Source organism: Falco rusticolus, chromosome 6 (assembly GCF_015220075.1).
Source record: "Falco rusticolus isolate bFalRus1 chromosome 6, bFalRus1.pri, whole genome shotgun sequence".
NCBI lineage: Eukaryota > Metazoa > Chordata > Aves > Falconiformes > Falconidae > Falco > Falco rusticolus.
This window is the reverse complement of record NC_051192.1, coordinates 85,471,882-85,495,846: the sequence shown is the minus strand read 5'-3', so window position 1 is coordinate 85,495,846 and position 23,965 is coordinate 85,471,882. Positions and strand designations below refer to the sequence as shown.

At 39.6% G+C, this 23,965-nt stretch overlaps 2 protein-coding genes across 14 annotated transcripts in view; one reads left to right on the top strand and one right to left on the bottom strand.

Annotated features, from left to right (window-relative positions):
* ORC3 (origin recognition complex subunit 3) overlaps positions 1 to 20,990 on the bottom strand; it is a 52,309-nt gene extending 31,319 nt beyond the window's left edge. For 3 of the 7 annotated variants that reach the window (XM_037391046.1, XM_037391044.1, XM_037391043.1), the window contains exons 1-11: positions 20,815 to 20,989; positions 18,146 to 18,200; positions 15,398 to 15,495; positions 11,176 to 11,320; positions 9,744 to 9,848; positions 8,841 to 9,001; positions 7,803 to 7,939; positions 5,535 to 5,694; positions 4,611 to 4,724; positions 2,762 to 2,895; positions 2,275 to 2,338 (exon numbers count right to left, since the gene is read on the bottom strand). In XM_037391046.1, coding sequence (XP_037246943.1) covers positions 2,275 to 2,338; positions 2,762 to 2,895; positions 4,611 to 4,724; positions 5,535 to 5,694; positions 7,803 to 7,939; positions 8,841 to 9,001; positions 9,744 to 9,848; positions 11,176 to 11,320; positions 15,398 to 15,495; positions 18,146 to 18,200; positions 20,815 to 20,838 — 1,197 coding nt within the window. In that variant the 5' untranslated portion in view covers positions 20,839 to 20,989. Of the gene's footprint in view, positions 1 to 2,274; positions 2,339 to 2,761; positions 2,896 to 4,610; positions 4,725 to 5,534; positions 5,695 to 7,802; positions 7,940 to 8,840; positions 9,002 to 9,743; positions 9,849 to 11,175; positions 11,321 to 15,397; positions 15,496 to 18,145; positions 18,201 to 20,814 lie in introns of all 7 variants that reach the window. The other 4 variants (XM_037391042.1, XM_037391047.1, XM_037391040.1 and 1 more) reach the window with 4 other exon arrangements.
* A 75-nt stretch (positions 20,991 to 21,065) lies between these two features.
* The window catches only part of RARS2 (arginyl-tRNA synthetase 2, mitochondrial), a 60,505-nt gene continuing 57,605 nt past the window's right edge, over positions 21,066 to 23,965 (top strand). For 5 of the 7 annotated variants that reach the window (XM_037391054.1, XM_037391052.1, XM_037391050.1 and 2 more), the window contains exons 1-3: positions 21,066 to 21,180; positions 22,464 to 22,537; positions 23,134 to 23,239. In XM_037391054.1, the coding sequence (XP_037246951.1) occupies positions 21,142 to 21,180; positions 22,464 to 22,537; positions 23,134 to 23,239 (219 nt within the window). In that variant the 5' untranslated portion in view covers positions 21,066 to 21,141. Of the gene's footprint in view, positions 21,181 to 21,337; positions 21,779 to 22,463; positions 22,538 to 23,133; positions 23,240 to 23,965 lie in introns of those variants that run through there. The other 2 variants (XM_037391049.1, XM_037391055.1) reach the window with 2 other exon arrangements.

Below are 23,965 nucleotides of genomic sequence, written 5' to 3'. Positions count from 1 at the left end.
CTGCAGGAAATATAAGGAAGTACTGAACATGGAAATTTAAGTATCACAATGCAAAGACTGAAAGTAACAAAGACACTTAGTGCTGCAGAGAGCTATCTGATGTTAAAGTTCAACATAATTAAAAACATTAAAGACATCTGTCCCTGTAGCGTTTTTTATCTATTAAAATGGAAGGGTCACTAATGTAACAATTGTTTAAATTACTTCCAAGACCTTAGGGTGGACACTCGTAAGTTTGTATCTTAATTCTAACCAGGATCATTAAAAAAAACCAACTGTCCCCACCACAAAAAAAGCTGAGAGAAGAAAACAAGATCTCTTTAATGCTGCTACTACATCGATCTTGTTCCTCTAAACCCAAAGCATTATATCATCTCTATTTCCCTCATGTCATTTCCAAGCTGAAGACTGATGTAGTTAATATACATAAACAGCAATACAGTAGGACTATGTATTTTACCAAATAACAGAGTTAAAGGGCATATTGTTTTAGAAGAGTTTGAAAACATTATTAGAAAGATTATGCAACATTATTTCCATAAATATAGATTGCCACATTTACATAATTTCAAATCAAATTTGCCATGAAAGCTTTCAGACAAAGCTGTAAGTAATTAGGATGTAAAATTGGTTTTAAAACTGATTATTCTAAATAGGTGGAACTCTTCCCATGGTTATTAAAACCCATGGTAACAACACGGAATATAAATTGCAGCTCACAAAGGGTATCGCAGGTTTACGTACTAAGCTTGAACAGCGAATTTACCTGGTCCAGAACATGAACAGTAAATTTATATGAACTGGTATGAATAGTGACTTTGAAAGTGTTTCCAAACTTAATAATGATACTGTAGATTAGTACCACATATGGAACAAACAGCACCTCATTAATGCAGCAGTAGGTCCTTTTCTCCCCGAGTAAGCTACACTGCCAGCTTGGTAAAGCAATAATAGTCCTACTCCTACTGCAGAGGTGAGAACAAACATCTTCAATTAAAATTTGTCAGAAGCATCACATGCACCTAAGCACAAGAATTCCAGCTTCTTTCCCAAAGTTACAGGATGAGGCTTGTGAAATAAGGGGCACACTATTAAACATATAAAGTTTAAGATGATGAGTATTCAACTCTCAAAACAGCAGCCCATTACATGGTCTTTCAACAAAACAAAACAAAACAAAACAACAACAAAAAAAGTCTCAGCTGCTCATTCCCACTCCTTCCCTCCTCTTGTTGTTTCAATAGAAGCATTTATGTACCTCCAGAGTGAAGTGCATTGGGGAAATCATTCTGTAGAAACAACCCAGCAAAAAAACCTCCCATGTCTTGTCTTTTTTTGTCCAGGTTACTTTAATTTGATTGATACGTTCATTGTACAGCCACACAAGCAGTTGTGCTGGCACATCTGCTGAGCTGTGAATAAACAGCCAGGGAACAGCACCAGCTTAAGCTATGTTTGCCACTGAACACTATGGATCATAAAATCACATATAAATCATGTCTCACCTTGACTACTGTAACTGCACTGCACTTGCAAACTTGCCTGCTACCAACCTCTCTTCCAGCCATTACCATTGTTCTTCACACTTGAAAAGTTCTTACAGACCAGGAAGATCTACTAGGATAAATTAATTGCTTTATCTGTAGTAGTACCCTTTGTCTGACAAGTTAGCTGTACTTGAGATGATGAGTTAGGAGAAAACCTCTACCCTGAGCAAGGCTTCTACTGGGAGTGGTTCAGCTGGTGAAAATAACCAACAGATCTTTGTTGGTCAGTTCCTGAAGAGCTCACAATAGTAGTAGCCTCACTTTTATCACTTGACAAACCTTCAGATAAATATGTAACATAAATACTGCCCTACTGAGTCCAATCAGAAATTACACAGAGGGTATGGAGGTTTTCCAAGATTACTTACAGATTCTTCAAACACTTCACTAACTTTCCAAGAAAGTCAGTCTGAGTAAGCATTAAAAGACCAGGTCATATATAAAGCTTGCAACCTTCTTTTTAAGCAGTTATATTTCTAGACATAGCTAAAAGCTGATGCAAGATAAATTGCGCAGCTTTGCATAAAGGTGTATCAGGCAACCCTAGAGATTTGGAATTTTGACCTGCTGATCCTAATTCTCCGTTACTGGACATGAAGCACAGTATGTACTGCATGAAAGATGTTATACAGAACAATACATCTTAGTCTTGTATTTTGCAATGCTCCACAAATGAATATATTGGGAAAGTTATTTTTGCTTTCCAAAGACATTTTTAAAATTTTACCTTTAAGAAGCTGTCTGATGTTAGCAGTGCAATCTGTTTCTCTGAAACTTGACTTTCCACGTATCTGGTGGCAAGAAAAAAGAACATAAAACTTTTATAATATAAAGTATGATTAAAGATTATAGGGTTAAAAACCCTAAAGTTTAAGCACTATAAGGATTTCTTTGGAAAGATTTGAACAGAGACAGCCAAATTCAGCAAGTTGAAAAGCCACTCCAAAACCCCAGAGATTGTGCTCCAAGTCAGCTTAACAAGTTTCAAAGTGCTTTATGGTTATCTTTCATAATTGTTTCTTTCTGTATTAAGAACAAGAGAAAAAAGTACAAGTCATTACACACCATGGAAGCTGTACTCTCTCTCCTTTTGATTGATTTGAAGTACACAGCAGTGATCTATAGTTTTCACAGAGCTACATATACAGATTCCTTTTATCTTTTTTAAAGCTGACTAAATACAAGACTGTCCAAAAATTTATTTCCCCTTTTACCTTCTAAAAGAGGGCAGTCTTCGAATGTTTTCACACTGGTCATGCGATAAAGTATTTACTCTCTTCTTAGCATCTACCAGCTGGCAACACAGTATACTAAGAGGCTGGGAATAGAAGTGCTCCACAACACAGAGCTGAAAAACAAAGCAAGAACCAGTGATGTTAATAAAATCCATCCTCTCTGCTCTATCTGCCTTTTAATGCTTTCTTATTACTACAGTGCAAGTACCACAATGGCAATAATGGTATTCCTTTAAAAAAATATCATTACAGCTCATAAATATTCCATAAGTCTCTACAGGACACTGAGTATTCAGTTTGAAACACAGTCACATAATTACCTTTTTTTCTGCATGCGCTATTCATCTTCAGTACTTCCTCTTTCCCACCTTTTACATAAGGATAACTACAGCTTGTCAAATATTTTTTATTCACTTACATTGATTACCAGATTCTTTAGATTACATATTCAGCTCCAATGCTCACAAATAACAAAGAATGTGTTTAAAGATATGAAAAACAACTACTGTACACAAGCACGCTTAGTCCTAATTTCAATTTCTGTTTCATGCACACAAAAATACACTGCTAAGTTTTTACCATATAGATGTGCAAACAAGCTTTATCACTGATTTCAGCTGCACTAAATGTTTGTAGCATCAGAGCCTTGCAGAATAGCATCATATACTTATGTCTATTCTTAAAAACAAAACAAAAACCTGATCAAACTACCTCACTAAAAACTTTTAAAACATAAAAACTGTCAAAGAGGAAAGACACTCTGTGTCAGAAGAGTTAATATCACTCCTAGGCATAATGAGATGATGGTGTTCCCTTGTATCTATCACTTAGGAAAGCTGATCTGAAATTGCTTTATCCTTGAATACTTTTAATGCACAAGGACACAGCCATATATGCTCTCAGGGACAGGACTTGTATCTCTTTATCAGGCTAATGGGGAATCATTAAATCCTGATGACTCTTTCAGATAAGGAGCTGAAACTTTCATGTGTAAGTCTATGTAGGTCCATCTGCAGGCAGAGGTACTACTGCCAGGACATTTCTCCTGGACGCATGTAATCATGAGTCTTAGATATCAAAGAATCTGAGATGCTCTAAATGTATATGAGACTAAAAGGGCATATTTTACTAACAGGTTCAAGCATGGAACCAGGCAAGAAATAACTTCACAATCCTGCATTAAACCAGATTTCAGGGACTACAAATTCTTTGGACAACTCTTGTCCACAATCCACAAAAGCTACAAGGAGACTCAGACACAGAAATACGTCTAGATATGAAGATCTATATAAGCCAACAAAAATATAATTAGCATGCTCCATATAGAATATTTTTGGAAATCCTGAAGTCTTCCACTTTGTCTCCTGCATTGCCACACAGCTTGCTTGGAACAAGCACTTCCCTCTTCTCTAGGGAAGAGACACTGCTGCAGCCTACTCACAGCATGACAAATCAGAATACAAGGACCTGGTACAGCAGGTCAGAGCTGGAGAGTTCTGCCAGGGGTGTTAGAAGCTACATATTAATCTATAACAAAACAGAGGTCTTCCAACCCACTAAGGCAGGTCACCCTTTTAAATGTAACCTTTAAATATAGTTTTTTTATGGCAGAGTAAGCTTTTACATGCTTCTTCATATCTGTCCCACAAGTTTTCCCCTTAAAACCTTAGCAGTTCAGGTTTTAAAACACCCACCTGTTCAAGATCCAAACTATTCCCAAAGGACATTTTTCCATCCAATTCAGTGACAACATTAGGACCCAAGAAATCTTTCAGTGCCCAGTAACTACCCTTCTTTTTCACAACCATAATTTGTTACCATTGCCTACCTGAAATCCTTTGATAAAATTCTGGACAGAAAAATCATGGTACAAGAATATGTTGATGAGAACCTTCAGAACTTTCTCACCCAGTTTAAATGGACACCGGGCTGTCAGAAGCAGCTAAAGGAGACAAAAAGGAAAAGTACCCATAGCAGAAATTTTTTCCTAAATTCATCTCAGCAAAATTTCTATATACAATTTGATACAACTCTCAGCATGCGTTAGCATTCAACTGAGATACTAAATACCTGCCAACTTCTAAAACCAGTATTTCTACTAAAATATACATGCAAAGATTGAATTGATTTTCAGTTTAATATTTCACTACATTTTTTTAAGTACCTTTTACTTATATGGAACATTTGAAGTTAGCTTTGCTGAACATGATTTTTGTGTTTATTCTTAAAGTTACAAACAGAACAGAGACTGATGTAACAGCCAGGGATACCACTACTTCCAGCATGTGTAACTGATTTTGGAAATCCTGCACGAAGTGGTGTACCAAGAATTGCACAGGCACAGCGTCTATATGGCCTGAACATTTGGATAACTACTAATTTTTGACAGGTGGCAAAATTCAGGCTGAACTGTATTTTTCTATGTTTAAAGCTATCTTTTCTGGAACAAAGTAAAACTCAAATTAAAGTACTACCTTAATGAAGAGGTAGGAATGTCAAAGTGCAAGTGCCCAAGGATGTTTGCACAGATGCCAATGTAAACGAAAGATGAAAGCAGGTATGTGAGCGTGTCTCAGTGTGAGAAGGAAGCTCCTAGTATTAAGCTACTCTGTAGCTGTGAGTAGCAATATCCAAACTCCACAGCTCTCAGGAACAGATTCCATTTCAAAAGTTTCAGACAAACCTAGTTTTAAGTCCCTACATGTACACTGTGCTTGAATACACACACACTCCTATACAGAAAGGGAATTACCTTGTCAATTATAGTAGACAGGTGCTCCTTACAGGAAAGGGACTGGAAAAGCTCTATGCACAGCAGAGAGGAAACAGAGTGAGGAAGTAAGCTGTGGATAATCATTGGAGATGTAGCAATTCCAAAAATCAGCGCTAGAGGTAATTCACGGATATGATGACTAGATCATGGGGGAAGGGAGAAAAAAACATGATAGTTACTTATAGAAAATCATGAAACAAATGCATTATGTTCCTACTACAGTACTGAGCTCAGAAGCAGAAAGGGGTAAATTAAAAGATTTGTTGCCAGTAAACCAGAAGAGTTTTGATGTGGAGTAAAAAGAAAAAGAAAGGAAGCTACTTAAAGCTATGAAGTAGAAAAGCAAATTAAAGTTTATTTTAGGATTCAATTTGCAGGAAGTGGCACCAAAAGCACCTTTTCAGTTACAGTATTATACTGGTTCTATCTTCCCAAAAATGTTGAATTCAGAGAACTGAATCTTGTAATAGGAATTATTTTTTTCAATGAAATACAGAAAAAATAAGAAGGGACATTAAACAGCTAACAGTCTCAAGAAAATTTACAAATCTTACACCATTTAATAAAACTAAAATAAATATGAAAACCCTCTAATGTTGGAATTTATTTTTTTTTAAGTATAATGGAAACACAGAACTTCTCCAGGGTCAATCTTTCTTTTCAGATAATTTTTTAGTTTATGCTTTGAGAACTCATAACGAGGACAGAATGCTGTATTCCTTGTGAACAGCCTACAAGTTACCCAAAATACAGTGCTTTCAATATTTTTTCATCATTATTTTCCAGTTTTTATTAATTTCAAGGAGATACAAATTCTTCTATATTAAATATCTTCTAGGTTAAAATTGACAATTTATTCCTCTCCTCTTGTTTTCACCACAGCAACTTTTTGACCTTGGTGTTTTAGGTGTTAACCCGCAATGATTTAATTTCTCTAATTCCTCAAGTCCTTTGCTAGAGACTTAAACATAAAGCCTACAAACTTCATATATTATTGTCAACTGTTCGTAACCTAAAAGAGTATCAAAGAGAAATTGAAACTTGTGATTAACAAAATCAGAAGAATCTCTCACATATACCTACTTCAACACTATTACTAAACATGTTTAAGAATAAAACGGAGAGAATAAACCCCATCTCTATAATAATCACAAAGATATTTTACAAAGTATTACGCAACTCTGTCGAGCTTCCATTTCACCCATCTTCTACTTGACATTAATCAAGACAATCTTTAGTTATAAGGTCATTTGAATCCTCTAAACCTTTTTTCTGAAGCATATTAAAAAAGCGTATTTGCAAATAGCAGACTGACAGACTTGAACTGCACTTCACCTACATTCCATATAATCATAAATAGGTACTTATGCTTCCTAAAAAAAGCAAAATAAACCACAACACTTAAACAACCAAAACCTCATACTCCCCTGCCTTACATCCTAATTATTTCCAGATAACATTTCTGATTTTACTTCTTGAAATGTTTCCTAGAGAACCCACGTGCCAGATCTGAAGCAGAAAAATATTTGTGGGTGTCTCAGCAAGTGAAATTGCTTAGCATTGTTTAGAGGGAACATCAGGTGCACACGCTGCAACTAAATTAATTGTACAACTGGGGCCCCAATTTTGCTGCTGCTGTAGTTTCAACCTGGGGGCTAAGTGTGAGATGCTCTTTTTTGGAGAACAGCATGTGGTTTTGATTAGAATGCATGAGATGATATCAAGGAAGACAGGTTAAGGAAGGACAGAAGCACAGGAGAACCTGAAGTAGTCAGCTGCTAATTACAGATCCGGCCAAGACTGAGAAATTTTCTGGCTAAGTTTTATATACTCCTACTAGCAAGCTAATGACCTTTAAGCAGCATTACATCAGTAATCACACAAAAAATATACTCTGAAAACAATTTTAAGAGTCTACAGAAGAAATCTAGGCATCTTAAAAAATCAGTTTCACAATCACGAATTCTCTAACAACTAGTCACCAGTAAATCCTCTTATGTAAAGAATTAAATCAGTCACCCAGCAGCTCAACCCAGCCCTTAGGCACTTTGATTCAGAGTCCCAAGCTAGCTTTAGGATAATTTATCCCCAAAACCTAGCAAATAGTTTTTTGTTCAATCACTGCTGCAAAGAAGCAGCATCAGGATTTCATTCCAACTCTCCGCTGGTCTCATTGTTACACTTCAAAACAGCGGCAAACAGAAAACGGGTAAAGGAGTGGAAGACTTAAACTTCAGGTCACATTACCTGCTGATGACTATGAAGTCTTGAAGTACTTTTGTGGTGAAACTTTCCATGTCTTTGAATATAACTACAACTGGAGGAGATTGCCAGTGTCTAGAAGAGGAATTTCTTTTTTTTCTCGTAGTTTCAGAATCTGTTTTCTTTAAAGCCATTCATTAACAAACAGAAGACAGTAAAACAAAAAGACTGAATCACATCTATGATATTATAATGCTCTAAAGCTACATGACTGACTTTTTGCTACAGTTGTATTTATTATTAACACCTATAATTCCAATTTCTTTTCCTTCTGTTTGGCATAGCATGAAGTATAAAGAATAAACACATTTAAAAAACCCACATTCCAAGAAAGACATGAATAGCTCTGTGGGACAGAACTAGTGAAATCGTTGGGATTGAGGGAGAAGACTGGAGTTGTGTACATGGAAATTGCCCATTTCTTGTATTTTTACCCAGTAATAAAAAGAGCATGTACTCATTTAACTTTGGTTTAACACACTGCTCTGACAAAGTCATCAGAAAATGAGTTCTTCATGAGATAAAACTTAAAGTTTCATTAGCTTTAGTAAATACAAATGATACAAAAACATTTTGAAAAGTTATTTTCTCACTGCTTGTCCATTTAGTGTGGGCTGCAGATGACATAATGATGCATTAGCACTAATACAGTGCCTTTCCCCTGGATCACTGTTCTGTCTTACTCAGTACTCCTGGGAGGAAAGCTTCTGGCACAGAGTTGATGCTGCATTTTAAGCTTCTAGTTCCAAATAAAATATAGGATAAAATAGTACTTTTTGCTTGTTTTTCAGAATTCCAATATTCATACCGCATCAGAAACTAACTCCACTTTTGTTATCTATGTTCGAGATTTATATTCAAATCACCTCAATCTCAGTTATTTCTTAGTGTTAAACTAAAAGCTAACCTTTGGCACTTTTTCACTATGGCACAGAAATGTATTTAATTCTTTTTAAAAAAGCATCTAAACACCAGGCATTTCTATAAACTGGTGATAAAAACAAAATATTAAAAAAATCATACCTTCGTTACACTCTTATACCAGTTGATAAGAGAAGTCATTGAACAACGTATTTTATTCTGGGGAACCTGCACATGGCTGTCATCTTCGAATGAGTCCTCATCTATATCTATACAGCAGTTCATAAGCTGCCCCATCAGCTTCTGCATCAGATTTTTTATACCTTCACAAAACATTTGTAGACACACAGGAAAGACATTTGGTTATTTGGTTACACTTTCTCCAACTCACACTCTAAAAAATTACCCCAAATTACCCCTTATTATTTGTCACTTTTCTAACTATCCTCCTCTCTCCAGAATGCACACCTCATGCTCCAGAAAGCTTTAAAGTATTCATGATATGCATGTTGTTAATGCATTAAAAATTATCCTATCATTTTGCCTAGATAGCAACCATTCAGGTTAAGGAATTGGCCCTGTGCCTTTCCTGAATTCTGCCACATGCACTTAGAGCAACCTAAAAATAAGTAAGGCACCCAATCCATAGATCTGGGGATGCTGCCCTATTTTACTTAAAAAATACAAAGGAGCAAGGAGAGTGGGACAAAATTTTATTTGACCCATTCCCACACTGTAATAATGTGACTGTAAGCATACATACATACCAATTCAAACAAAAGGAAAGCCAACCTACAGTATCAACATGCAATACACGAAGCAGCATGCTCTTGACATTTAAGCTACAACTAAGTAGTATTTCAATCTTCATTGTTTTCAAGAGAACTGAATACCTCTTAAAATACAGTAGGCATGATTGCTATGTTAACATGGAATTGAGCAAATCTTTAGAGAGTCTTCAAGATCCCTCCATCCCATTATTCTTACATTTGGGGGCAAAAGCTAAAACTTCTAGTTAATTGATAGCTTATTCAGAAGCAGTAGCAAAGCTATTGCAGTACTCACCTGGGCAATCTTTGGCTTCCAGCAAGGCTACATAAGGAGTAATGTCATCCTGAAGGACTTCCGAAAGACTTTTAAAAGTCATGTCATGATCTGTAACATTTACACCTAGAAAAAACCCAAACATTTCAAGGGCATTTTTCCCGTGATTCGTAACCACAATGACTGAATAATAAACTGAACAGCAGACAAAAGCCAGAAGACCAGAAGATCTCTCAAATAGTCTAGGAAGGAATGAAAAGCATCACACCACCTATGAGGAAAGATGAAAAACTAGCATCAAGATTAGACATACATGTTAATACTAGCTGATTAAAAGGAGGAGGGAATCATTGCAAAGACCCTTCATATAGTTTGTTTTTTTTTTAAAAAACAAAGATTTCTCAAGGGTGCAAACCTGCAAGGAATAGCATTGGTTTTCTAACCTCCCTGCTATTCATACCCTCAGAAGTCATCCACAGTCATCTAAGGCCTGCAGACAAGATTATGAAATTCAACTCCTCTACAAGAGGAGCAGTGCATACACCTGAGACCTGGATCCTCACATAGCTTATGTAAGGAGGAAAATTACTATGAGTTAGTATGAACTATAGTCTGAATTTACCATGAACTGCTCACTATTTGCTGCCTTTGATAACATCCTTAATCAAAAACCAAAAAGAACCAGGCCCTCCAGAAGGCAGTTCACAGCTTCTTCCACAGAAATATTCAGAGTAGGAACTTCTCATTTCCTACTACCTACAAAACAGACCACCTTCCAGGCTTCGTTAGTGCTCACATGGTAAATGTGAATGCAGGCCTGATTTTAAGTTCCCCAAAATGATCCAATGAAAATGCAATCAGGTTGCCTTGAAGCAGGTTTAGGATTACAGTTACAACCCTTTGAAAGAAAGGAGGGGGGGGAAAACCCCCCCACAAACCAACCAAAAAAAAGAGACTTCAGAACTTCACTAACTTCAGTAATATGATCTTCAACTATCTTCTTCACTCTACTTCTTTTCCAAGACAAAGACACTGCTTTCCTACATGTAAAGATGCACTGCAAGAACACGTATCAGAAATACAGAAGCTGTGTAACCGTGTAATTATGTCCACAGTTAGTCATAGAAACCACCAAGCACGTTGGTGGCAGAAGCAGGGACAATCAAAGCATCTCCAGTGCCTAAGGGGCCAAAAAAATAAATAAAAATAAAATATCCCTACTGGCTGCTTAAGACAGACCTTTAAGGAAGGCGTTAACTCACTGGACTATTATGCATACCAAGGGAGAGAAGGCCTTGCCCTGCTTCCTTCTCCCAGCCCAATCCCTCTTGTTAACATTTCTGAAACTGATACTGATCGCAGTAATGGCTGGAAGTCAGCAATGTATTTTTCTTTGATCTCTGTGTCAGTTTTAAGCAGATGTAAGTAACAAAATATATCTTTAAAAAGTTACCTAAGACAAGAGCTGCGGTAGGGATTTCTCTGAACTTCATCTGACAACTCCATTCTGTTGTCTTCTCTTGGAACTCAGAATGAGACCGTCTCAAAAAACTTACTAGATTATCAAGTAACTGCTTATTCAAGTCTTCCTGTATTTGCTGCAAACAGAGAGATTTTATTTATAAAAATGTGGAAACACCAGAGTCTTTTCCTTTTCCTACCTCTTTCCTGCATAGTTTTTAATCCTTCAAACTCCAGAGTAAAATTTTAAGTAACACCAAGTTTTCCTGTGAACTATAAACATGCTAATTTATTCACTGTGGCAAACACAGACATTTCCTATCTTGGAACTTCTGGTCAAAAGCCTCAACAATTACTTGGAAAGCAAATGAGCTTAACTATGTTGTCACACCACAGGCTTTAACAGAGAAAAAACCCCATACTGAAAAAGTATAAACGACATAGGAGGAATAAAACAATACAATTAGTTTCTGGAAGAATGTTCATGAAAATTCCTATTATTCTCCCTTGGATTACGAAACACCTGTAAACATTTTTCCCAGTGATTTAAATGAGAGTAAACCTTCAGCTCCTCCAAATCCAATTCAGGATGAAAGAAAAAACCAAACAAACAAAAAAAAAAAACCAAAACAAAAAAACAACCAAAAAAAGGAAAGCATTAAGTATGTTTTACAGGAAAAAATGCTAAAACACACGACTACCACATTTGCTATACTGTCTTTTGCCCTTCAGAATGATTTACATACAAGACTATGTACACTCAGGAATATATAGGAAGGCGAGAGAAAACGGGGAGATAAAACTTTTAAAGGCAAATATATAGTGGCAGCATTTTGTATTTTGTTATGCATATGCCTTTGAAAAAACTGCCTCTAATTTAAGATATGCCTTCTGCTAGAACAGATTAAAAAAAAATGTACTCTCAAGTTCAGGATATCAATATATACTCTAGAACATAGATGTTAGAAACAAGATTATATCCCTGCCCTCAATAAAATCATCACCAAGATTTATTAGCAACAAGAAGTGACACACACAGCAGTGGCCTTGATTTTAAACAAAGTGGCAAAGGCCAACTACAGCAGCATTGATGAGGCTGCTGCCAAGAGTTAAGATCGCATCTCCAGGAGACTGCACATGATGCCTGCTCAAAAACCTGAGCTCCATTTCCATTAGAACGAAGAGTTCCTGTTGCTCTCCTGAACAACTGATAAAACTGTACACAAAGTAACTTTACTTTTTTAACCCTCTACGTATTAAAAAATATTATTCTGACCTTTCTGATGTCGATTGTGCACCTCTGAGCTTCCACCTGATAAATTCTATGGCAACTCAGAAGAAACTGTAACATGGCATTTTAAAAAGAAGAATTTACGCCATCAGATTCATAATAGCATCATAACAGCTCCTGTATTCCCTATGTCCTGTAACAGTCTAGGCTTCTGCTTCAGAATCCATCAAACCTTCAGCTTCTTCTGATTGTTACTGTACATTTTCACTAAGCTAACAAGAACCTGAATCCTTAACTTTGCACAGTTACAGTATGTATTATTTCTTCCAAAGCGCACTTGTGAAGACAGAATTCAGTCTGCCACAGCACTACACATTTATTTAACTTCTTTAAAATCTATCAGCATCTTCTTGTCAAAACAACTTTGTTACTGGCACTGTTCTGGTAGTGTTCGGGAAAACACACTAGGCTGCTCTGCATTTCAAGTGACCAGCTTTCTCACTTACATGAAACTGCTTACTCTGGAAAAGTTATATGAACTGGAAGTTCAGTCCCTGCAGTGACACTAGGTTTGGCCATGATTATCTATTGAGTGGTCTGAAAACCATTATCTGCACATTAGAGCTAAAATTACCATATTATAGCCCTGCATTTAGGCTTTTTGTTTCTAACCTGGACCCTGGTAGTGCAACTGGAACTCCTCACCTTACAGGAAGGGAATGTGTCTGAAAGCTCTTGATGAGATGGTAAGAACATTTGCAAGGCCACTGCTGACAGCAGGGATCAAAACTGCTTGCAATACTGAAAGAAAAAAGGTCCAGAAATGAAGGACAGTTCCTGGAGTACTTTTGCCAGCTTTTAAGGATGTTATCGTCAGGTGACAGATGATGCTGCCACAATGGCAGCACATTTTTTGATGGACATACAAAGGCCAAGAGTACTCAGCAACAAAGTACTTGGAAGTCAAATCCTCTTCACTCTTCAACACCTAAAGCAGATACCAGAGAACTGGAAAAACACCAGCACAAGCACATGGCCTGCCAACAAACTGTCAGGTAGCAGTATCCTGGCAAAAACTTTGTGGAGAACATCCTGCTAGGCTCCCTTGGCACACTACCGGAACCCCTAGAATGAAAGTCCAAACCAGCAAGCTACACACTCCCCAGGTATTGTGCCATGGATCAGGTTTACTACAACAGGATCTGAAACTATGTAAGAAATAAAATCCTGACTGGATAAATCCCTCACCTACCTGAACTGACCTCACGGATGCTGCTGCTTCAAGCAGGAGTTCAGACTAGAGACTTTCTAAGGTCCCTTCCAACATTAATTATCACACAATTTTATATGTAAGAACAATCATCACCTTCAAGTTTGCCAATGGTGTGACAAAAGGATGGTAATTCAAAGCTCAGTGGAAAAAAATATCAGAGATACTCCACAAGCTGGATAAAAGAATTTCTATGTATAGTAGCAAAAGTAACTGCAGGTAATCTGCCCTTCAGCAAATCAAACTCTAAGGCAAGGTCTACATCAATTTGTCAATGTAGATTGAACTGACTTCCATCAGGAGAAGAACAGAAGAAAGTACTTGACAAACTCCTAGCAACCTCAAAGAAAACAAGGCTAGGAGATTTAGAACAGGAAAGAATGATGATTTTCCAGATGGCAATGGCTCTATGCTTCTGAGTGGTTAAGAAAGGCGTTGGCTATTATGGGCTCTGCCCGCTGCTCTGGGAGAAATCCTTGCAAAGCACTAGGAAAAAAAATCAACACCACTTCTTCAGCCTGAAAATCCTGCAGCCACTGTTGGCAACACAGAAGCACTGTCTCAAAAGCCTTAGCAACACTGTGCCAATGAAAGAAGATCCAAGAAAAGGTCTTCCAGAAGTAGCTACAGAATGTCATCTTCCCTATAGTCCACTGTGTAGCTGACAAGGCAGTTTCTGGTGCAGCTGCTAACATTACTGCCGACGCTGGCAGCTAACCCATCAAGCTGCAGCAGTTGGCAGGATGATACCAAACGTACCTTCACAAACTTCTGTGTTCTCTATAATCAGCACCATGGTATAGTGCACTGCTTTGCACTGGCGAGTTATGGTTTGAAAAGAGTGTTGACTAGTAAAAGTGAGCTGGATCATGGAATAGTAGGGAACTATAATTGGAGGAATTTGTAAGTTTGGCCCAAGGGTCCAGGTTGTAAGCTACAACCAACTGGCTTCTACTGTACATTCCAAAACAAACTTTGGAAAAAAAAATTCTCATAATGTCTAGAACTCAACAGCAGGCAGAGGAATATAGAATACTTGCCCAGAATTCTTGACACTGAATAGAGGAGGAAATCCCTGCTGTATGGAAGCAATTATTCATGCTATAATGCAAGCCAGTTGGCTATAGGGACACGACAACAGCATGCCACCTAACACATAACAATTAAGAGGCCATAGTTCAGTATAAAATTAACTCCAGTCCCCAACAGACAACCCCACTGATACTGCCCATACTAATTCCATAGACCATGCTTGCAGCTGTGTCATTCGGTATCTGACATCCATGCAGTTGTATTCACATAAATCTACAGTGAATCCTGGGCTGCAATGAACTCTTTAACACTGAGGTTAAGGCCAGCCTAAAATCTTCAAGACAGCTGGCAAGCACATAACTGAATTGAAGGTAGAAAACAGCAGTATGCCAGGAATTAATAAAAAGGACAATTAGTACGAAGAGAAGCTTAGAAGCAGCAGCCTGAATCATGAAAAACATGTTAAAAAGTTCTGTCATTAAAAGTAATGTGTAATTGATGGATTTATTATTACCATTTTATATTCTGGACAGGGATTTCAGTCTCTGACAGTATTTCTGGCCCTTTTACTGCTTTAACTAATTGCTTTTTAAGTGTGTAAAAAAGATCTCCAGAAACAAAGAAGCAAACAGCATTGTTATAAATGCAAAAAACTGCTTTAATACAAGGTACAAGACTCACCTCTGTTTCCAATTTGATCTGATCCCATAAAGACTGACAAGAAGCAAACCGCAACTCAGTATCCTCTGAATCATTTTTTCTTTCTGTGGAATTGCTAGCTAGAAAGACGGAAAGGCAAAGGCAAGCACAAATAAGATTATTACAACAAAGCATTTTTTGTCGAGATGAAAAAGTACTACTGAAACAAGAACATCTTAATATACATATATATCTGAAGAAGGTGACTTTTAACCAATTAATTGACTGCTGGTTTCTGGTACAGTAAGTGAGGGAACAACAGAATCTATTACCCAAGTATGCAGGCAAAAGGTAAAGAACTGGCTTCCATCTCCAGTCCCAGATAAGCTAAAGGCTAAATCAGAGGAAACAGCCTTTATTATTAAAATTAAATTCAATTAAAAAAAAATAAATCTTTCCCTTCACAAAGTTTTGTGGGTCTCTCTCACCCATTAAATATTCAATCCTCCTTAACTATTATAGTCAGATATGAACCATCGAGCCTTGTAAAAGACACATGAAAAACCTTTCTGTTCCCCAACGGATTTCTGGAAAATAATAAAGTATACTGGGACGGGACTGTCAGGTTACATGAAATACAGATTTATTTATGTTTTAAAAATACATTTAACTGACACAACTATGTCGGCAAAATTTTTAAGTACAAACCAGACCTACATTTCTGGCTCATCTCTAAATTGCCTCTCACTTCTATACATGTTCTTTATGAATAAGAAAAGGAGAATCAGATCCTTTTTGGTAAAACAATGTATTGGTATATTTTCTGAATACATCTGGATTCCAGATGCTTATCTGCCTCACAGATTCACAGTACAGAAACTTTCCACCGTCTTCCAACTAAGAAGGAAAGACAGAGGTGGGAGTAAAATGGGAGACTGAATAGAAATTAGTATAACTGAGTGAGATCTTTCTCATTGCTTTTCCTCCCACACTCATAGTGTCTGTATTTCCCTTAGAAAAAAAATAAGGTGTGTGTGGGTGGCAGAAAAAGCACAGCCTTGGAACCATCCTTCTACTCCCAGTATAGGCTTAGCAGGCCTGCTATAGCTTTAAGGCTTTACTAACACCACCTGGAAGAACACAAAGACAAACAAAACAAAGTAAACAGCCTGTTAACTGTTGCTACTAGACAACATTAAACATAACAATTGATTTTTTTCTACATGTATGTATATAAAAAGAAGTAATTTGCTAGCCATTAATGTCTATTTGGTGGCCATTCAATGTAGCAGCAGCAGTGGTCTGACTTCTAGAAAAGAATTAGTTGATGAGCACATTCAATCTTCCAAAGCATCAAAACAACTCAAAACAGCTCTGTAAATGAGGAACCAGAGGCATCCCTCATTGTCTCCCCTAAACACCTATTTGCATCCTTAAGAAAAATCAATTAAAACACTTAACATATTCTGATTACACAGGGTCTTAGGCTTTCAGTTGAAGAAAATCCAGCCATCACATGGTAATATACCAAGTAATATACCAATAATACTCTTTTTATACCATCAAAAATCAAACTATAGATGCAAATGCACACAGAAGGCCTTTTGTGAGGTGCAACAGTATTATCAACTATCCATCCTGTGAAGTTTCACAACTTCACACTTGACAAGCTTGGGATTCCAGACTGGATGGATGCACATCAAGGTACTGATTATTTAGAACATTCTAACCAACTAACTGATTGTGAGCAGAAAACTAGCTCACCTCCACCTCTCTTTTAGGGGTAGTTCAGTCAAATTTATTTTTCTGTCTTAAAGCACCTGCTAACTAGAACAACGTGTTTAGCAAGATTTGTCCAAGCATTACTAATCTTGCAGAAATGAAAACATAATATACAGTAAAGGGTAAAATTTCAATGTGGTTTAAATGCATAGGTCTTGATTGTTGATTTATTTAGAAATAGAATGACAGACTGGATTCTATTTCCCTGTCTCTCATTCCCTAAGCTACAGATTTGCCAAGTCTCATAGAAAAAGTAAGTTGGGATTAATTTTAAAGCAGGTTTTACAGGAAGTAATGAATGAGCCTGTGGTGATTTTCACAAAAAGCTGGCCTCATTACTTTCCCCTCCACTTTTGTAATACCAACTGGCCTACCTTTTGACAGTTCTGGTGATGCCAAAAAAGTTTAACCTGGGAATAAGAACAGTAAGTTTCCTAACTGAGTCTCAAACATCAATTATTCAAGCAGCATTATCTGTGGCTCCAATGATTCAGTCCTGTTCAGTCTTCTTCAAATGACAAGAGACATGTATACACAGCATATACGACTGGGGAAAATATATACAACAAATACTAGTGGACAGAAGCCATGGCATCTTCACAAATGGCTTTTTTTTTTTTTCCTTCTTTTCCTCAAGAAACTTAGGCAAACTATCCAGAATATGAGACTTACGAATGGGATTTAATTTCTGGTACTCAATGTCTCATTCAGAGTCTTCAAGTAAATAGTTTTGTCAGTCAGTACACAATTTACAGTAGCATGGAAAGGAGTACTCTCATAGAAAAATTGTTCAAAGACAAATCTTTTTTGCTGGAGATGAAAAAAATAAAACATTTACACTAGCCAACCATTTTCTAGGGTCCCTCTGAAGAAATGAGTTTTCAGCAATATCAGCGCCAAGGAAGAACAGAAATCCTCACGCAGCTATGACAGAACTCAACCAGATATGGTAAACCTTCCAGGATTAACCCTTCTCAAGCATAGAAACATGTATCAAAATGCACTAACCTGTTTCCTGACGCACCCTTCTCTTCTTGGAAGGTGGTTTAAAAACAAAGCAGCCCTAGACAATAGTAAAAAAACAAAAACAACCAAACACTTCAATATGAGAACCAATCTGACTGGCTCCTGAGGCCACTTTATTCTGCTTTTATTTCAGTGAATTACCAGCACCTTAAGGATATCAATTTGCATGTTGTCCCTTTATATTCCTGTTTCAAGCTGGAAAACAGTGGAAGCGTTATCCCAGCATATTTGGGATGAACTTTTTCGTATTTCCCTTATGTTCAAGTCAACCATCAACTAGAACAGCTGCAGATTCTTTAAACTTCTCATAACCTCCAACATGTTTAGAATTAAGAGGAAATGATTCCCTGAGGATGTATCAATAGAGTTTTCTTCAGTAGAGTTTTAGTTAAAAAACAATACAAGAAAAGCACAAGAGGCTAGGATGCATGGAAAAGGTAATCCAGAATAATGCAATGCATATTAAGTCACTTACAAAAGCCAATCAGATGCCCTAGCTACAGAGGACAAGTTCATCCCAACTCGAAAAAGCAAAAATGGATAGAAGTGTAATGACAAATAGCTTGGAAAAGGTTCAGATAAAGAAAAACCCTGCCTCCAGTAAGTCCTGCACATAGAAGTCATCTCCCAGTTAGATCCATTTCATCACACAAAGGAGGAGGAAATAAAGCACAAGCATTAAGCTTTGAATTCTGGAAGATTTTTCCCATTTTCCTCCAGAAAATCTGAAATTTCTTCCCACATTCACTCAAATAAAACCTCATCTCTTTAAAAGAGTTATTATAATGATTTCCTATATATCAGAAATCATATGCATTCCCCAACTCTAACTGTGAGGCTTTTGTGCTACAGCAAAGGGAAAGGAAACAGGCAAGTGTTGAAGACACACTGATTCAATCCTTTATTTCTCAATGGAGATGCTCTTCCAAGCAAATATTACTGATCTCAACCTAGGGCAGTTCAGCCACTAGCATAAGAATGATACACTGAAAATAAAACTCCAGAGGTATGTTCAGTTTTGATCCCAGCCACTAGTCTGCTGGGTGACTGCGGACATGTTACTTCCTTTCTTATACAAGTAAGAGATGCCAGTAAAATACTGATAACAATACTGGCCTCCTCTAAAAAACAGCCTTATGAATTGGAGATGCCCTCAGATACCTTCCATTTTACCATGTAAATTAACAACCACCTAAAGCTGGCTCAACAAAAGTTGTGGTTATTCTACAGATCCTAAACACTCTGGAATAATTCCACTACCAAAAGCTATGTTACAGTTGTATTTATGCTACAGTACCCACAATGCGTCAGAACAGTAATTCATGACAGCATAACTGGAATTGGCCAAAGTAACTACAAACCATATATATAAAAGAAGAAACAATGTATGCTTAATCAAAGGAAACACAAATACTATTTAATGCTTTACAAGCACTGGACTTCCCTACCTCACTGCAATATAGCAGAGACCTGAATATAAAAATGGCAAAGTACTAGCAGTACATGGAAGACACAGGAGGCAGGGTGGGGGGACGTTTCACCATCTACTTAAAGGCCACAGCCATTTTTGAAAGGGAAATCCACCTGTTTCGGGTTGAGTTTTAACTTTGTTTGGAACTATTTACTTTTACTCCTGAAAGTAATAACCTGTGCAGCGACTTCCATACCAAAGGATCCACCTGCACGTCACAATTCAGTGAAAAACAATATAAGAGACAGGAGTCTTCCAAAGATAAAACGCACCCCTTCTTGCTGTGAACCGCTGGTGTTGTTCACTACATGATAAAGCAAGAGAGGAAGTTAAACGCTTGACACCACAATTTCAGTCTTGCTACATACAACTCATAGCCTGTTGAATGCACAGCCCGCACTGCCAACCCTGACTACAGGCCAGATAAAAGCTTTCAGCTCAAAAATATCACAGCCACAATAGATATTTAAGATTACGCGTGAGTGACAGCACTTTTTTTTTATTTCTCTATTCAATTACTTTGGGGGGGAAAGACACAGTAAGTGTTTCAAAGTGGCAGCCAGCGATGCCACCAGACTTCAGCTGGAATTGACAAAACCTGCAGCTGCAACACCACTGCCCAATTCTAGCAGAGTTTACCTCAAGTACAAGCGCTTTTCGTGTGCTAACAGGCCAAAAGAGCAAGGCACGAGGGCTGTTTGCCAGGAAAAAAAAGAGAAAGCGCCTTGGGCAAAACGGGACCCCTGAGGGTCTGGGCACGGACAAAGAGCCGCCAAGACTGGACACAGCAAGGGAAGGGGCTGACAGCAGGGCAGGAGGGAGCTGGGCACAGGGGACGAGGGAAACGGCAGCGGGTGAGGACAGGATGAGGAGCAGGCGCAGGGGGAGCCCCGACAACTCTGCGGGCCGGCTCCCTCAGCGCCCGCACAACCGCGCTGCTCTCCTCACGGCGCCCGGCAGGCTCCGCTCCGGCGGAGCCGCTCGGGCGGGCGAAGCCCCCATCCCGCCTCGGCGAGGGCGCAGCCAGCGCTCCGGGCACGCCGGCCCCGCCCGCCCGGCCGCCGCCGCGGCATCAGACCCGGAGCCGCCTCGCCGAGGCGGGTGGGGAAACCCGGTGGCCGTCCGGCGCGCCCAGAGCAGCGGTCGGAGGGCGTCGTTACCCGCTCCCCCCCCCCTTCACCTTGGAGATGGAGTGCGTGCTCATGTCGCCCCTACCGCCCCGCCGCCGACAGAGACGGAGGGGCAGAGGCCGCGCAGGCCGGCTCCCGCTTCTCCGCGAAACGCTCCGGCCTGCCGCGCTCGCTCCGCCGCTCTACCCCCGCCCCTGCGCAGTGGAACAGCCCTCTCTGCCTCTGCGCACCTCCTCCGCGCAACTGGGGCCAACAGACTCTTCCTTCCCTTCCCACCCCCATCTCCAGAATGGTACGACCCAGCCCGCCCCTGGGCGGGCGGAAAGGAGACGTGGGGGGCCAGGGACGGCTGCGACCTTCCGCCTGGCGGTGCAGGCATGGCAGCCTGTTCCTTTCGGAGGAGCATCGCTTCCCAGGTACGCCGCTCCCTCCCGCAGCTTGCGTGGGGGCAGGGTGCGCCACAACCGAGACGTCCCCTTCTTGCCCTCGTTCAGATCTCCCCCTCTCTGGGCGTCTGACAGTGGGCCCGACGTTCGCCCAGGGGCTCGGCGCGGGCTTCCTTGCCCCGCCCCTCCTTGGGGGGGAGCACTCGAGCGTCTCCCGCGGCCCCCCCGCTCCTACGCGCGGGCGCGGTGGCTGAGGGGTGCCGTCCCCTCGGCCGGTCCTTGGCGGGCGGCCTGAGGGGACCCCCGTCGCTGCTGTCCCCGCGGTTCGCTCACGTCGCCCTCACGCCACCAGCTCCGCAGCAGGCGTGCAGGTTCCCCCTCCCCGCGGGCTTAGGCCCGTGAGCGGTTAGCCGGGGCGCCCCCCGGGCGGGCCGGTAGCGCGTCGGCGGAGCCCTGGGGGGAGGGGCCGCCCCGGCCCCCGCTCGGTGCGGGGGAGCCACGAGACAAGCCGCTGAAAGCGGGCGAGGGTTCCGTGGTGTGCTTCGGGGCGCGGGGTGTGTGTGTGTCTTGCTTTTTCTGAGGCTCCTTCAACGTTTCTTGGGTTTATGTTACATATTTTTTGGTAACAGTATGACGTGCGGAATTAGACTCTATAACTCGAAAGTTACAAAGTAGGTATGTTTATTGCGCGCAGATGCACGGGGGATCGCTCCTCCACAAGCGTGCATACCCGAAGTGACGAACCATCTCACATTTATACAATGAACAAATGAATATTCAATTAACGCCTATACATATTCGTTACCTAAACCCCGCTTCGTATGTTAATTAGCTTATCAGTCCGTTTCCTGGAACGTGGTCGTCTTGCAGGTTTGTAGGTGATTCATGTTCTTGTGATCATCCAATCTTCTTCAGGTGATTGTGACCACCCAATCTTTCCAGCTAGGAGACTTAGCACTCCCTCCCTCTAGATAGCATTTGAATGTCTCTCATCTTTTCTTATTCTCTTTTAAATAGCCCCTTTGTTAGAGGAAGAGGGGCAGGCGTCTCCTCAAAACTGTAGTTGTCGCCGCACCCATGACTAGTCACCATACCCACATTCCTTAAGCAGACACATACAATCACAATCCATGTCCATTATCCCCATTTCACATTATTTCTCCATATCAAGTAAGTATTTGCTCTTTTTACTTGGGTTGAAATTTGAGTTCAAACATAAATGATTTATCCCCCACGAGTATTGAAACAGGGAGCGCTGATTTTCCTGGACCTTTTTTTGCTTAAGCCACTTGGGTTTTTTGTTTCAAATTTAGCTTTCAAAAGTTCTGGATCTGCCACCAGAAAGTTTAATAAAGTCCATATCTGCAGTTCCTGTCTCCAAAAAAAGGTACTGTTTGCATTTTATCTTACAGTGTTACATTTTGTTATTTTCTGTTGTGCCTATTATTGCATGAGCTTAACAGCAATTCAGGGAAGTAGTACAGAAAAAACATACCTAAACTGATAACCAATACAGTTATAAGAAGATACCTAAATCTAATTAAGTCACTATTTTTTTTCAAGCAAGCTTGAAACAAACATAACTGCTTAAAAAGCTGTACAAATTATAGGCAGTGCTTGAATGGCAAGTGTTTCAGCATTAATGATCTGAATGTGAAACGGCTTAGAACCTAAGTGAAGTTATATTTTTTTCAGTGTCCGCCTTAAGAGTTGTAATGGTGTTAGCAGGTAGATTACACTTAATGCATAAGCTTAATTTTTGTTTTCTGAAATAGTATTCTCACCATGTCTACTTTCTGATTGTATCAGAAAAAAGGTAATATCTGGCCTCCTGTTGCAGCTTTCTGAACATAGTGAACTTTCAGGTACCAAGTTTATGCTTGGCAGTTAGACTTACTATATGCAGAGTCAACTTGGATCTGCCAAATCTCCCCATTGTTTCAACAGATTTTTTTCCTGATTTTCCTGTGTTCTTTTTTTCAGGCATGTTGCTGATTTCCAGCTTTCCATTGCTTCTGTAACAGATAACAGTTCTAGTGGTTGCTTAGCCCGAGACCTTCATCTTCAAGCTGAGAAGCTAGCTGAAAGGGTATGCTAAGACATTAATCATGTATTTATGCAATAATAAACTCACAGACCAGAGCTGTAACAGGCATCATAAGATAAATAGTATTATTTCTCCAAACATCTGCTTGGATCAGTCTAGTTTAATGACTGCACCTATTGTAACCATACACAGAATCTTCACAGGGAATTGGAGAAGCAGTTTTAGTTAAGATTCTTGTAAAATTTTCAAATAGTTTGAGAATTGAATGGTGAATGCTATACCACTTGTCTAAAGGATGACGCGCCTATGTTTAGTTAGGGTCGGGAGATGTCCAGGGATCCTTACTGCAGCATGACGATGCACAGACTGCTAAGTCCTTGGGTTGGTTATCTTTAAAAAGGGACATTTTGTCTTAGATTCCTGTTGTACATGCAACGTGGCGAAGATGGAGACTTTAAACATGACCGCTAAGGAATAGAGTCTGCATAGAGACAATTCCTCAAGGACACTGTCCAGGCACAAGATACGTTAATGTTAACTTGAAGATGTGCTGGGTCCTTGAATGGAATGTGCTGGTTGTCCAGATGTGGGATATGTTAATGAGTTCCTGCAAACTTGATGAATAGGCATGAGTGACTGGTATAAGGAGGGGGCTGAGGGGTTCCCTCGGTGTGCATGACTTCGGTGGAGCGATCCCTCATGCACCCAGCGCTGCCAATAAAGGATACTTAGTCACTAAGAAATTTTGACTAAGTTCTTTAAATCAAT